At 40.4% G+C, this 15,169-nt stretch overlaps 1 protein-coding gene across 2 annotated transcripts; it reads right to left on the bottom strand.

Annotated features, from left to right (window-relative positions):
* Positions 1-3,304: 3,304 nt before the first annotated feature.
* On the bottom strand, positions 3,305-14,005 carry LOC115101093 (torsin-1B-like). Of its 2 annotated transcripts, none has more exons than XM_029620279.2 (5): positions 13,924-14,005; positions 7,574-7,839; positions 6,977-7,152; positions 6,434-6,561; positions 3,305-4,949 (listed from the first exon to the last, which is right to left on the bottom strand). In XM_029620279.2, exons 2-5 carry the CDS (start codon positions 7,829-7,831, stop codon positions 4,705-4,707), a joined length of 807 nt encoding a protein of 268 aa, XP_029476139.1. In that variant the 5' UTR covers positions 7,832-7,839; positions 13,924-14,005; the 3' UTR covers positions 3,305-4,704. The 2 variants fall into 2 exon arrangements, with proteins under 2 accessions (XP_029476139.1, XP_029476138.1); XM_029620278.2 differs by having other exon boundaries at positions 13,716-14,003.
* Positions 14,006-15,169: the final 1,164 nt, after the last annotated feature.

Raw genomic sequence — 15,169 nt, 5'->3', positions numbered from 1 at the left:
TAGAGCCACCTTTTGCAGCAATTACAGCTGCAAGTCTCTTGGGGTATGTCTCTATAAGCTTTGGCACATCTAGCCACTGGGATTTCTGCCCATTCTTCAAGGCAAAACTACTCCAGCTCCTTCAAGTTGGATGGGTTCTGCTGTTAAGTCATACCACAGATTCTCAATTGGATTGAGGTCTGGGCTTTGACTAGGCCATTCCAAGACATTAAAATGTTTCCCCTTAAACCACTTGAGTGTTGCTTTAGCAGTATGCTTAGGGTCATTGTCCTGTTGGAAGGTGAACCTCCGTCCCAGTCTCAAACCTCTGGAAGACTGAAACAGGTTTCCCTCAAGAATTTCCCTGTATTTCGCGCCATCCATCATACCTTCAATTCTGACCCGTTTCCCATGCCCTGCCGATGGAAAAACATCCCCACAGCACGATGCTGCCACCACCGTGTTCTCCTTAATGGCCAAAAAGCTCAATTTTAGTCTCATATGACCAGAGTACTTTCTTCCATATGTTTGGGGATTCTCCCACATGCCTTTTGGCGAACACCAAACTTGTTTTCTTTTTCTTTAAGCAATGGCTCTTTCAGGCCACTCTTCCGTAAAGCCCAGCTCTACGGCTTAAAATGGTCCTATGGACAGATACTCCAATCTTTGCAGCTCCTTCAGGGTTATCTTTTGTCTCTTTGTTGCCTCTATGATCAATGCCCTCCTTGCCTGGTCCGTGAGTTTTGGTGGGCAGCCCTCTCTTGGTAGGTTTGTTGTGGTGCCATATTCTTTAAATGTTTTAATAATGGATTTAATGGCGCTCCGTGGGATGTTCAAAGTTTCTGATATTTTTTTATAACTCAACCCTGATCCACAACTTTGACCCTGACCTGTTTGGAGAGCTCCTTGGTCTTCATGGTGCCCCTTGCTTGGTGGTGTTGCAGACTTTGGGAACTCTCAGAACAGGTGTATATATATACTGAGATCTTGTGACAGATCATGTGACACTTAGATTGCACAAAGGTGGACTTTATTTAACTAATTATGTGGCTTCTGAAGGTAATTGGTTGCACCTCATTTTATTTTGGGGCTTCATAGCAAAGGGGGTGAAATCATATTCACACACCACTTTTCAGTTTGTTTTTTTTGTGATTTTTTTTAAAACAAGTTATTTTTTTCACTTCACCAATTTGGACTATTTTGTTTATGTCCATTACATGAAATTTGAATAAAAATCCATTTAAATTACAGGTTGTAATGCAACCAAATAGGAAAAACACCAAGGGGGATGAATACTTTTGCAAGGCACTGTATCCATAAAAAATTATGCCACCTGATTCATGATTTCGACTGGCTAAGAAACGCTTCCTACCTGTCTCTCGTCCCAACCCCTACACGTTCACTACTATGGGACAGTTGGAGATTGTTAGTCTAGACTAAATGTTAGTCTAAAAGAAATGTCAGAATGTCTAGACGCTTTTTATAGTGGAGATCAAGTTTATAACGTTCCTGGCTGGGTTGACAGTGGATTGCACAGTCAGATGGAATAGAGTGAATAGACATTATACCGTCATAGATTTGCATTTGCATTTAAATCTTTCCTAAGTAAGCATTTCACAGTTGTATTCGGCTCATGTGACAAATAAAGTTTGATTTGATGTATATATTCTATAACCATTTACATTTGAGTCAATGGTACTGAGTGGGCTGCCCACAGTGGGCTTCGTTCTAAGGCAGACAGTTTCAGTGCAAACAATGGAATTAAATTCTATGTGTATATGATTATTACAGACAATGCACTCGGAGCTAACAGTTAAAGGAGCGTTGGGCCAGGGGTGAGTGTTCTGACAGTAAACGAAAGGTTGCTGGTTCAAATACCCGAGCTGACAAGGTGAAAAATCTGTCAATGTGCCTTTGGGCAAGGGGCTTAACCATAATTTGCTCTAGGGGCGCTGTACTTCTATGGCTGACCCTGTAAAACAACACATTTTACTGCACCTATAATGTGTATGTGACAAAACTAGTTTTTTAATTGTTTTATACTTTACACAAGCACATAGCCTCTGGAATTCAGGGTGCTGAGGGTGTTGCAGAACCCCGATAAATCTCTCTCTCATGTGAACTATGCCGTTATTACTTCTGTATGGGTGGAGAAAATAACTCCTAGGCTGAGCAGAGCAAAAAATATTCCTCAGCACCCTCTAAATTGGCAATAGAGTATTGTCCACATATGTAGAAAGGATGCCAGGTAATTGATTTTGGTTCAGTAGCATCCTATGCTGAGGTGATCTGCTCAGATCTACTGCTACAGCCTAATAACGCCCTGATTGCCCCAGTGGAAGGGGGCTCCAGGGGCCAAAGGTGTTATGGGGCCACAGCTTCCACATCACCTGCTCCACATTACCCAGGAGTCGTCTTCCTCCTCATTTTCCCCAACGACAACAGAACACAGACCCAGCTAGCTGTCAATCACTCTGCTGCCTTCCTCTTCCCTGCTGCAGATTACTTCCACCAAGGGCACTACACCTGTGTTAATAAGAATGACGTTTTCTGTCATAACATCTCTGACAGTGAGCTCCACTCCCTCATTGTCACAGGTAAACTGAACATGGAATGAACTTTTGACTTTGTCAACATTGCCAGATTTCCAGACGCTTAGATCTGGGCCCATTTTCATAGTCTAAGAGTAGGAGACTTATCTAAGATTAGGTCCCCCACGACCCATGTAATCTTATTCAATATGCACTCCTAATCAGAGACGCTTTAATTCTGAAATAGGATGTTTTGCTGGTAATGAGTGCTGACCTAGGATCAGTTTTGCTGATGATCAATCCCCTCATTTTGTGTTTCTATTGCAACCAATCCTCTGACATCTTTTACCATCAGACTGGTAGTAGTGCTACGGTCCCGTTCTTCAAGACCACCAGGTGGAAGAAGAGAGTAGGAGTTCTTACATTTCCTTTAACCTTTTTGATATGTCATGTAATCGGTGGTAAAAAAAAAAAAGTACCCATTTGTCATACTTGAGTAAAAGTATAGATACCTTAATAGAAAGTTACTCAAGTAAAAGTGAAAGTCATCCAGTAAAATACTACTTGAGTAAAAGTGTAAAATTATTTGGTTCTAAATATACGTAAGTATGTAGAGTCAAAATAATTTCAAATTCCTTATATTAAGCAAAGCAGATGGCATCATTTTCTTGTTTGAAAAATGTACTGATAGCCAGGGGCAGACTCCAATACTCAGACATAATTTTCATTAGGAATGTAGTGAAGTAAAAAATGACAAAAATACAAATAGTAAAGAACAGATACCAAAGAAAACGTCTTAGGTAGTACTCTGAAGTATTTTTACTTAAGTACTTTACACCACTGCATGTACTCAAACAAAAGTAAAACAAAAACACATTTTCACTACATAACATTTGACTGAAAAATAGTGAACCTTCCTTCCTGTAATACTTTCTTGTGCATTGTTGAGATCGAGAACAGTAACTGCATGCCAACTGTAAGGCACAGTATACAATTGTACAAAAAAACAATTGTTTCATTGTAATTAAGCTATATATATATATTTTTTTTAAATACATTACATTTACAGACACAGGGCTGTTGGGCTACTCAATTAAACGATTTAGGACAAATCTGGATCAATCTTGAAATAAGTGAAAAATGAAAAAATTTGTGGACTGCACACTAAATACTTGTATACCCACAAAGCTAAACTGACAACAGATGTTGAAATGTACACAATGCTTCTGGTGAATGAGTCAGGATAAAAAACAAAGGCAAAATAGGTGTACGTTTTAAGGTGGATATTTCCATGTCTGTATTTACGACAGATATAAAATACACAATTTATGGGTATCCCGTGCACCACAAATGCACAATATTTCATTATTAATGACAATTAAAAAAGGTGCAATCTGCAAGTTACAGCTGTTCAATTGTTATTTCAATTAACAATATTTACACATTGATTCTTGAAGAATTTAACTATCATGTTGATCTCATGGACTGTGTGATCTCTTGCATCCATAGCACCCTCTCATTTGGAGAGAGTGGTTACACTTCTCTGGCCCTGGCATCCCTAAGATTAACAGCAAATCAAGTGGCAGGGCTGCCGTTTGATTTCACAAATTATTACAGATTGTAGCTTTAAACCACATTTGTTTCTAATATACAACTAGTTTTCAATTGCCACTGAGTTCACGTGCAGCATAATTCCCTGAAGAAAATATATAGTTTTTGGAGATTCTCATTTACAGAATATATAAATTAGGATCAAGCACATTAAAGTTATAATTTTTATCCAATCAAACACTTCCCTGTGTGTTTTTTTTTTTTATCTCCTTCAATTCAATCTCCTCTCTCTCAGTAGTCCATTGGTTCATCTTCAGGGAGTGCCATCAGAGAGAGACCGTTGATGTCCTCCACATGGTTGTGTTGACATTGGGAGACCTGAGGGGCAGGTCATCATTCCCTTTCTGGGTTCAGTCACTGACTTCCTCACCCCGACTGGCGGAGATGTTCTCATTAAGAAAGAGCTCACAGTAGAGTAGGAGGTAGATAGATACAGTAGCTGTTCCCTCTGAGATAGTCTACATTACAGTCAGCATTACTGATCAGACCGACAAACCACCTTTCATCCTAAATTACTACTCATCATGATTAGATTGGTCAGTCTGCAGCCGCCGGCAGCAACGTAGTCGATCTCAAACACGCACTATGTGTAGTAATCTAGCTTGCCGCTGATGGTCTTGCAGCCATTGACGGAGAAGATCTTATCACTCTTGGGGAAATAGACCAATTCTCTGGCCATCTGGTCAACCACGTCCTGGTCGGGCTCCAGGCCCTTGGCGGACATCTCTGCCATGCCACACAGCAGCACATGTCTGTACTCCAGAGGCAGGAAAGGGATGAAGAAGTCAACTAGGTTCTTGTCTATCAGACTGGTGTGCCACAACCCACCTACACAGAAAGGGAGGGAGGGAGGGGGGGGACACAGTCATAAGATGGGCAAGAAGACGCTACCACCAATTCCTCTCATCTCATCTTTGTACTGAAGACTGAAAAGTCTCCAATAACATCCCAAGTTTTCTAACCCCAGGCTTAGTAACAAAGGGAAAAATCCTAACCTAAGAGAAACATACACTACATGACCAAAAGTATGTGGACACCTGCTCGTCAAACATCTCATTCCAAACATATGGGCATTAATATGGATTTGATCCCCCCTTTGCTGCTATAAGAGCCTCCACTCTTCTGGGAAGGCTTTCACCTAGATGTTGGAACCTTGCAGCGGGGACTTGCTTCCAGTCAGCCATGTACATTAGTGAGGTCAGGCACTGATGTTGGGAGATTAGGCCTGGCTCGCAACCGGTGTTCCAATTCATCCCAAATGTGTTCGATGGAGTTGAGGTCAGGGCTCTGTGCAGCCCAGTCAAGTTCTTCCACACCAATCTCGACAAACCCTTTCTGTATGGACATCGCTTTGTGCACAGTGACATTGTCATGCTGAAACAGGAAAGGGCTTCCCCAAACTGTTCCCACAAAGTTGGAAGCACAGAATCGTCTAGAATGTCATTGCATGCTGTAACGTTAAGATTTCCCTTTAGTGGAACTAAGGGGCCTAGCCAGAACCATGAAAAACAGCCCCATACAATTATTCCTCCTCCACAAAACTTTACAGTTGCCAATATGCATTCGGCCAGGTAGCTTTCTCCTGGCATCCGCCAAACCCAGATTCGCCCGTCGCACTGCCAGATGTTGAAGCGTGATTCATCACTCCAGAGAACGTGTTTCCACTGCTCCAGTGTACAAAGGCGGTGAGCTTTACACCACTCCAGCCGACACTTGGCATTGCGCATGGTGATCCTAGGCTTGTGTGCGGCTGCTCGGCCATGGAAACCCATTTCATGAAGCTTCCGAAGAAGTGTTCTTGTGCTGACATTGCTCCAGAGGCAGTTTGGAACTCGGTAGTGAGTGTTGCAACCAAGAACAAACTATTTTTACGGGCTACGCACTTCAGCGGTCCCGTTCTGTGAGCCTGTGTGGCCTACCACTTCGCGGCTGAGCCGTTCTTGCGCCTAAGCATTTCCACTTCACAATAACAGCACTTACAGTTGAACAGGGCATCTCTTGCAGGTCAGAAATTCGACAAACTGACTTGTTGAAAAGGTGGCATCCTATGACGGTGCCAGGTTGAAAGTCACTGAGCTCTTCATTAAGGCCATTTTCCTGTCAATGTTTGTCTGTGGAGAATGCATGGCTGTGTGCTCGATTGTATACACCGGTCAGCAACGGGTGTGGCTGAAATTTCCAAATCCACTAATTTGAAGGGATGTCTACAAACTTTTGAACATAAGAGTATATGGTTTGTTAAATATGGAAAAGGGTTACCAAAATGCATAAGTTCGGCTACAGCCTTAAAGGACGGCAAAGAGGTGGCTTACTCTGCTTGCTGTTGAACACGGACAGGGTGAGAGCTGGTTCTAAGTGTTGCAGCTTGATCTCCTCTCGGTCTCGACCTGCTTTCCAGAAGTCCAGAGCCACCTGCGTGATGTGCTCTCCTCCAGCGTTGCTATGGAGATGAGCAAAACAAACTAGTAGATATTAAAAGTGGTCCAAAGTGGGGGGTTTTCTTCTTCTCACTGGCCCGGTCAGACCTGTTGGCCAAAAATCTACTAGCGAGAACAGAATTTTCACTGGTCCGGATATTGGGTAGTTTATAAATGCATATTAGGGTCATGTCGGGCCTAAGTCAGGGTTCCTCAATAGGTGGTCCGCGTGGTGATTTTATTTGCAAAATCTGAAGTAACTCAACTTTAATTTTGTGGTTCCGTATCTGATTCACAGCTGATTTTCAGCTAAGTATAGGATGATGGATGACTACTATACTGTATTTGAATGTAAGTCCAGTTTAAAAAATTCTAAAGTCTCCAAAAACAACACATGATTTCTTATCACACACTGCTGTGCTGATCTGTCTGGCCTACCTGAGGAAGATGAAGATGGCTTGGCGGTAGGAGACCCCGTCCAGATATTCGTAGTAATCCAAGTAGGGCTTTATACAGTCGATTAGGCCAGGATGCATCTTGTCCATCTCGTCAAAGATGAACATGGAACGTGGGCAGTTGGTGACGTTGCCTTTGATCCACTGCTGCAGCTGAGACTGAGGGATGTAGATAAGTCTGTGTTTAAACACAGACTTATCTACAGCAGTGAAGACAGTTTTACAGCATAGCCGCAAAATACATTTAAGAATTATTTTCAGCTATACATTCTGTATCATATAGAACCATCAAATTCAAATCTGGACCTTGAAGCCAGTTCAAATGTCTTTTTTCCATTCTTCCCATTTAACCAGGGACTGATTTAGACCTGGGACACCAGGTGGGTGCAATTAATAATCAGGTAGAACAGAAAACCATCAGTACTCTGGAACTTGTAGGGTAAGATTTGAATACCCCAATATAGAATATGCATAAATAGTGTTTTTGTTTTTTTTACAGCCTAATTCTCCATTGAGAACTTCCCTGCCACAGTTGCAAGGTAGTATATTGTATTTCAATATTACAAAATACTTGTTTTACCTTGTAGTTCTCAATCTGACTCAGATGAGGGAAGTGAGCTGTAGACACAAACTGATGGACGAAACTGCTGGCCATGCCCTCCTTGTAGATGTTTTCAGCTATCAACTGGCTGACTAAGTTCTTCCCTGTGCCAGTCCAGCCATGCAGAGAGAGCGCCAGGGACTTTTTAGGGTTTTTATTGTTCATGAAACCCGTTACAGCTTTCTGGATGACTCTGGAGGCAACATGTTGACCAAACAGCTTCTGATCTAGGGCCATTTCCAAACCTGATGACAGGGAAGGAGTTGATTATTAAGTGTTAATGAATGGGACGTGCTATGAATACACCACCATTATTTCTATACAAATAACAGGTGGTTATATTCATAACATGTTAAGCATGTAGGACCCAGCTGCTGAGTAGGCTAGTGGTGCGCAGGTCAGCTGTTTGTTCACCCCCACCCGCTCGCAATTGCTAATAACCGATCAGCAACCGTCAGACTATATGTGATAAAGTGAAAATCTGTGGCCAGCACTAGACCCTAACCTGCTAATATAGAAGATCCGCTGTAGGCTACTGTCAGAGATGGTGGAAGGATCTTTTTTTTTGACTGATTTAGGCTTTGTTTCTGCTTATAATTTCAGACATTTTGGTAGGCGATTTGTTGGTAAACTCCTACAATTAGATACATGCAGCTTCTCTTCTGTCATATGTTGCATTGGAGGAATAAACTCTTGCTCACCAGAATTATTGCTTCAATCTAGTTGACATCAGTAAAGTTCTCTCTGTCATCTCGTGAAGGAAAAACGTTTAGCTGTGAAAATGACCCAAAATGTTCCTGATGCGACTTCAGTTGGGCTTGGATGCATCTTTTATGTGGTTGAAATAGCTTATGATGCTGATAAAGATAGATACCGGCTGTAGAGGTGCTAACTATGCATTCGCATTCTCTCAAGATTCTGAAATAAATAATTTTTCTCCACTCCTGTCCCCGAGTCAAAATTGTGCCTACATTTGGTGTATAATTTTACTGCAAGCAATGCTTAAATCTGCAGGAGTTACTACTAAGGCTATGTCAGTGGTTATAGACTAGTCAGTGTCCAGATTTCAGTTTCCATTCAACCCATTTGAACAGTAGCCTAGGTTACAGTTCCCTTCACGTGCATAGGCCTATTTGAAGTCCCTTTCTTGTAACTGTCAAATTTGTATAGCGCCTCACAATCATCACACATAACATAGCCGGTGATAACAACACTACCACTTCACCAAATAATTCCCAAATATGACTTATCAGGCCCTCCCTTCCCATTTCGCAGTATTTCTCAAAGTGAATTAAATTTTGACGTTGTCCTACCTCAGTGGATCGATTTTTCTGCCTGTTCCCATTTGGCGATTGGCGTGTAGGCTATAGTAGAATAAGGGTGTAAAATAAGGGCTGTGTTTCAGTGAAGGCTTACCCTGGCTTGACGTTTTGATAACCATGTAAATCTCTCTAGGACAAGGTGACTTTCAATATATTCACCTGTATTACCCCCCTCCCAAATGAAATGCTAATTTGCTGCTAATGTGGATATCATAAAGAACTACAAATGCCATGATGATATGGCCAAGTCTGCCAAATCGAGGCAAAAGTAAGAATCCCTGGATTAACAATCTAATGTTAGCTAAATGTAGTAATGAATAAATTGGCAACATTTCTTTAAATAGACAATTCTGTTAACTGTCTTGTGTGTGTTTGAAATTGACACAACACCTGAAAGCAACGTTGTCCGCTAGAGATAATGTGCAGGAGCTTGCAGGGATTTTTTGCCTGTGTACTTTGATGCTAATTAGCATTTTTGAATCTGTGAGTAAATAGAGACAAATATATTGATAAGTCACCTTGTCCGAAAGATTTACATGGTTATCAAAACGTCACGCCAGGGTAAGACTACACGAAACACAGTCCTTATTTTCAGATTTCTAAAATACCTTACGGGGAAGAAATGGTAGAAAAATGATTGGAACCATTTCCCTGTTTGACCACTAGGTTTTATGGGTTTTATGACACCAGCACTTTGGGGCTCTTATTTGGCGCGTGTACAGTTACATGCTGACCAGACTGCTCGTGCGCAGGTTGATTTTGCCAAGCATTAAAACATTAAATGGCAATTTAGCTAGCGGCTGCTAGCTAATTTGTCCTGGGATATAAACATTGGGTTGTTATTTTACCAGAAATGCACAAGGTCCTCTACCCCGACAATTCATCCACAGATAAAAGGGTAAAAAATTGTTTCTAGTAATCTCTCCTCCTTCAGGCCTCTTCTTTGTTCTTTATATGGCAGTTGGCAACCAACTTTAAGGTGCATTACCACTACCACTGTAGTTGCCAACTGGCATATAACATCCAAATTTTATTTAGAACGGCAAACCAGATAAAAATTAAAAGGGCCTATTTATATAACGAATATGAATTCGGTGGGCAAAAATTATTAAATATTAAAGCATTAGACCTCTCACTAAAGGCATCAGTGATACAAAAGTTATACTTAAATCCAAACTGGTTCTCTAGTCAATTGGTACGAATGTCTCATCCTATATTCAGGAAGGGCCTTTTCCTTTATTCAGATTATACCTGCTCACTTTCGGTTGTTTGAAAAGGAAATAATCTCCAAAATATCTTTATTTTTTAAACAAACCTTAGAAAGTTGGTTGCAATTTCAGTTTAATCCACCTGAAAGGACGGAACAAATAGTACAACAAATATTGTGGTTAAATTCAAATATACTAATTGATTTTTTTTTAAACTGTATTTATCGAAGAAATTTTTAAAAAAGGTATAATTTTTGTGAATGATATCATAAATAGGACTGGTGGAGTTATGTCACACATGCAGCTAACATAGACATATGGAAATGTCTGCTCTACCCAAAATTACAACCAATTAATTGCAGCATTACCACAAAAATGATAGAGGAAAGTAGAAGGGGAAAAAAGGTGTATTCTCAGCCCTGTATTAAAGAACATAAATGGTTAAAGAAAAGTGTGATAAATAAAAACATATACCAATTTCATTTAAGGACCAAAAACTGACAGCTGTGTCATATAAATTGCAAAATAGTTGGGAAGAGATTTTGGATGTACCCATTCCGAATTGATACGCAAAACAACGCCAGATTCAAATCTTCACATTTTTCAATATAAATTACGATACAAAATTATTGCAACTAATAGAATGTTATACATATGGGGGATCTAGAAGAAAAAGAAACGCACACCTATAAAGACGAGGTGCTGGCTAGCGGAGTAGAAACGTGAAAATAAAAATAAAAGAGAGCCGCACACTCTAGGAGCTCAGATGCAAAAATGTAATACCAACGTTTCGACAGCCAAACTATCTTCATCAGGATATAATACATATGGGGGGGGGGATACAATCTTCCCAGCTCTGCAGATTCTGCTGTGAGGAGGCAGAGTCATTAGATCATTTATTTTGGTATTGTCCATTTGTAGCTCATTTTTGGTGACAGGTCCAGGATTGGCTGAAGAATTAATACTAATACTACAGATAGCAATACTGGGTGATTTGAAAAGCCATAGTCAATCGATCAATAATAAAATAATTATTTTAGCAAAAAAAAAGTTTTTAAATTTACAATCTGTAGAAGCTATGAGAATAGGAAGGTTCAATTATTTTGTGAAGCATCACAGCACAGTTGAAAAATATATGGCAAGTAGAAATCCGAAATGGATGATGTTGAGAGACAGATGGGAGGGATTGAATGGAGCTGAAGGGTGGGACTAATAACAAGATAAACAATGTAAAGCATACGGTATCTGTAAAATGTATATAGGTTCGGAACTTTTGTGAAATAGCATAGTTACAAATAGAAATCAAACTGGATGGACATCAGAAATAGAGGAAGGACTAAGAACAAACAAGAGACAACTATTGTAAAGTAGACTGTGTCTGTAGAATGTGTATAAGGTGTATGGATTGAAGGTAGAAGCAGAAGTGTTTATTAGTTTACTTCAATTGGGGGAATCGGTGGTAGGGTTTGCGGGGAATAATAATAAAGGTATATTCTTTTAAAAAGTATGTATGTCTATATAGGTATGTGTATGTATATATATGCATCCGTGTATGGATATATATATTTACCCAAAAAATATGGGGGATTGGAAATGATGCAGACAATTACATTGGAAGCAACATTCTTTCCTCAATATTAAGCTGATCCACCCTCTAAATAAAAATAAATAAAAACACCATAATTAAGTTTACCGATGACACAACAGTGGTAGGCCTGATCACCGACAATGATGAGACTGCCTATAGGGAGGTCAGAGACTTGGCAGTGCGGTGCCAGGACAACAACCTCTCCCTCAACATGATCAAGACAAAGATGATAGTGAACTACAGGAAAAGGAGGACCGAGCACACCCCCATTCTCACCAACGGGGCTGTAGTGGAGCAGGTTGAGAGCTTCAAGTTCATTGGTGTCCACATTACCAACAAACTAACATGGTCCAAGTACACCAAGACAGTCGTAAAGAGGGCAGGACCAAACCTATTCCCCTTCAGGAGACTGAAAAGATTTGGCATGTGTCCTCAGATCCTCAAAAGGTTCTACAGCTGCACCATCGAGAGCACTGGTTGCATCACTGCCTGGTATGGCAACTGCACGGCCTCTGCCCGCAAGGCACTAGAAGGTAGTACGTACGGCCCAGTACATCACTGGGGCCAAGCTTCCTGCCATCCTGGACCTCTATATCAGGCGGTGTCAGAGGAAGGCCCTTAAAAATGTCAAAGACTCCAGCCACCCTTGTCATACTGTTCTCTCTGCTACCGCACAGCAAGCAGTACCGGCGCGCCAAATCTAGGTCCAAGAGGCTTCTAAAACAGCTTCTACCACCAAGCCATATAAGACTCCTGAACATCTAATCAAATGGCTACCCAGGCTATTTACATTGCTCCCCCTCTTTTACACTGCTGCTACTCTTTTATTATCTATGCATAGTCACTTTAATAACTCTACCTACATGTACCTATTACCTGAATTACCTCGAATAACCGGCACATTGACTCTGTACCGGTACCCCCTGTATATAGCCTCACTATTGTTATTTTGTTACTTTAATTTAAATATTTTGTAGGTATTTTTCTTAAAACTGCATTGTTGGTTAAGGGCTTGTAAGTAAGCATTTCACTCTAAGGCCTGTTGTATTCGGCGCATGTGACAAGTACAATTTGATTTGAAGGCCTGATTCACACAGTCCCCTCTGAACAGTTGTTCAGATGTCTCTGTTACTTGAACTCTGTGATGCATTTATTTGGCCTGCAATTGCTGAGGCTGGTAACTCTAATGAACTTATCCTCTGCAGCAGAGGTAACACTAGGTCTTCCTTTCCTGTGGCGGTCCTTATGAGAGACAGTTTCATCATAGTGAGTGATGGTTTTTTAGACTGCACTGAAATTTTAAGGATTGACTGAACTTAATGTCAAAGTAATGATGGACTGTCGTTTCTCTTTGCTTATTTGAGCTGTTCTTGCCATAATATGGACTTGGTCTTTTACCAAATAGGGCTATCTTCTGTACACCACCACTACCTTGTCGCAACACAACACAAGGAAAGAAGTTCTACAAATGAACTTTTAGCATATCTGTTAATTGAAATGCATTCTAGGTGATTACCTCAAGAAGCTGGTTGAGAAAATGCCAAGAGGGTGCAAAGCTGTCATCAAGGCAAAGGGTGGCTACTTTGAAGAATCTCAAATATAAAATACATTTTTATTTGTTGAACACTTTTCGGTTACTACATGATTCCATATGCGTTATTTCAGTTTTGACGTCTTCACTATTATTCTACAATTGAGAAAATAGTCAAATAAAGAAAACCCCTTGAATCAGTAGGTGTCCAAACCTTTGACTGGTACTGTACATTTCACAAGAATTATACATTTATAGATTTTAGGTATTGTTTTCTCTTTTTTTAAGCTGCCCGTCAACCACACAATATTTCATGACCCACTAAAGTAGGCCAATGGTATATTGGTGGAGATCAATATGCAATTGGATGACTAAAACGCAAAGGGATTGACTGTGTCTACATTATCAAATAGCCAAAGTAAACCACGTAAACAAACACTTCAACCATCTAATAGTTTAGCTGTACACATACCTGTTGAATTAAAAGCAACCCATTTTGACTCGCAACTTTCATGTAAATGATTGTACATTTTCTTCCCCACTGCTGCTAGGCCTAATGTTACTCCCGCACCGACAATTGTGGTTGAGATTGGTTCGAACGCATTCACAAGTACACTCGATATCAAAACATACAATATGTATATTACTCTCATTTTCTCTTAAAATGAAAATGTAGCTACCTAGCTTATCATTTAGGAGTGGAAAGACGGAGTGCAAATCAGCTACGATCCTTCCTCCTACGTAATCATTATGCGACACTAAAAGCAAATGTCGCGTTCAAACAACTTCCTTTTTTGATTATTCTTTTTTATTAAACAGTAACATGCAAAACACAAGAAACACTCGAACATCTCCGACTTGAGACTTCATTACGTTCAAGATAACTGGGAACTCGCGGGAGAAAAAAAACTCAGGCTGAGAAAAATCTATTTGAATCAAATCAAATTATATTTGTCACATGCGCCGAATACAACAGGTGTAGACTTAACCGTGAAATGCTTACTTACAAGCACTTAACCAACAATTCAGTTAAAAAAAATAGAGTTAAGAAAACATTTACTAAATTAATTAAAGTAGAAAAAAACTAAATAAAAAGCAACACAATGAAATAACAATAACGAGGCTATATACAGGGGGTACAGGTTAGTCGAGGACTCTTTCTTGGTCTTCCAATTTGACTCGTGGAAACAAGCACCAACTCCGACCTGAAGCTCAATGACGTCATCGTCGGACTCTTTTTAAAATGTTATGGCAAACTACAGCTGAGCTGCGACCTGAAAATCAATGCCGTCATGATTTGACCTCGTATTTTCCCTAGTTCCCAGTTGTTTTGAACAAGCACCTTTCTGAAGCACCCACATCCCGACCTGAAGCTCAATGACGTCAATGGCACCACAATTGCAGAATTTAGGCTCACCTGGCATATATACCCCTCCCGTCATACACTTGACACATGACCAAATATTTAGCATTTATCACACTGCACGAAGGCTTTTTCCACCACTACTTAAGTACATTTTAACACTCCTGCTGTGTTCCGGTCGAATTGGACTGATTTACAAGTTCTCTCTCTGAAAAAGGTAGTTAATTTAATCTGATTGTCATAAGGTTCCATAACTTTGTCCACACAAGGGCATCTGAACACACAAAATACATTTTGATGATTTTCTTTACATTTTGGGTGTTATATTTACCTTTTGTACAACTGTGGTGTTCCCAGTCAAAATAAATGAATGGGTGAGACTACAATTAGTGTATAACATTGAGTTCAGGCACATGCACATTCATCAGATGGACACACTTCCTCTCCCAGACCCCCACATGCATGTGTGTTTGAGTGTGTGCACACACACACCTTACTCCCCATCTTGGCTTCCATGGCAAACCCCACGGGAACCTTAGAATCTTAGAACCCTATAGAATCTT

Source organism: Oncorhynchus nerka, linkage group LG19, assembly GCF_034236695.1.
Source record: "Oncorhynchus nerka isolate Pitt River linkage group LG19, Oner_Uvic_2.0, whole genome shotgun sequence".
Lineage (NCBI taxonomy): Eukaryota > Metazoa > Chordata > Actinopteri > Salmoniformes > Salmonidae > Oncorhynchus > Oncorhynchus nerka.
This window is presented reverse-complemented; position numbering and strand designations above follow the sequence as displayed.

Bases quoted from the DNA above. Each gene is read 5' to 3' on its own strand.
- LOC115101093 (XM_029620278.2), bottom strand. From the start codon at position 13,896: ATGAGAGTAATATACATATTGTATGTTTTGATATCGAGTGTACTTGTG. The intron at 7,840-13,715 runs GTATGTGTACAG...CCCTGTCATCAG, and splicing joins GGTTGCTTTTAATTCAACAG to GTTTGGAAATGGCCCTAGAT. The intron at 4,950-6,433 runs GTAAGCCACCTC...CTTTCTGTGTAG, and splicing joins CGTGTTCAACAGCAAGCAGA to GTGGGTTGTGGCACACCAGT.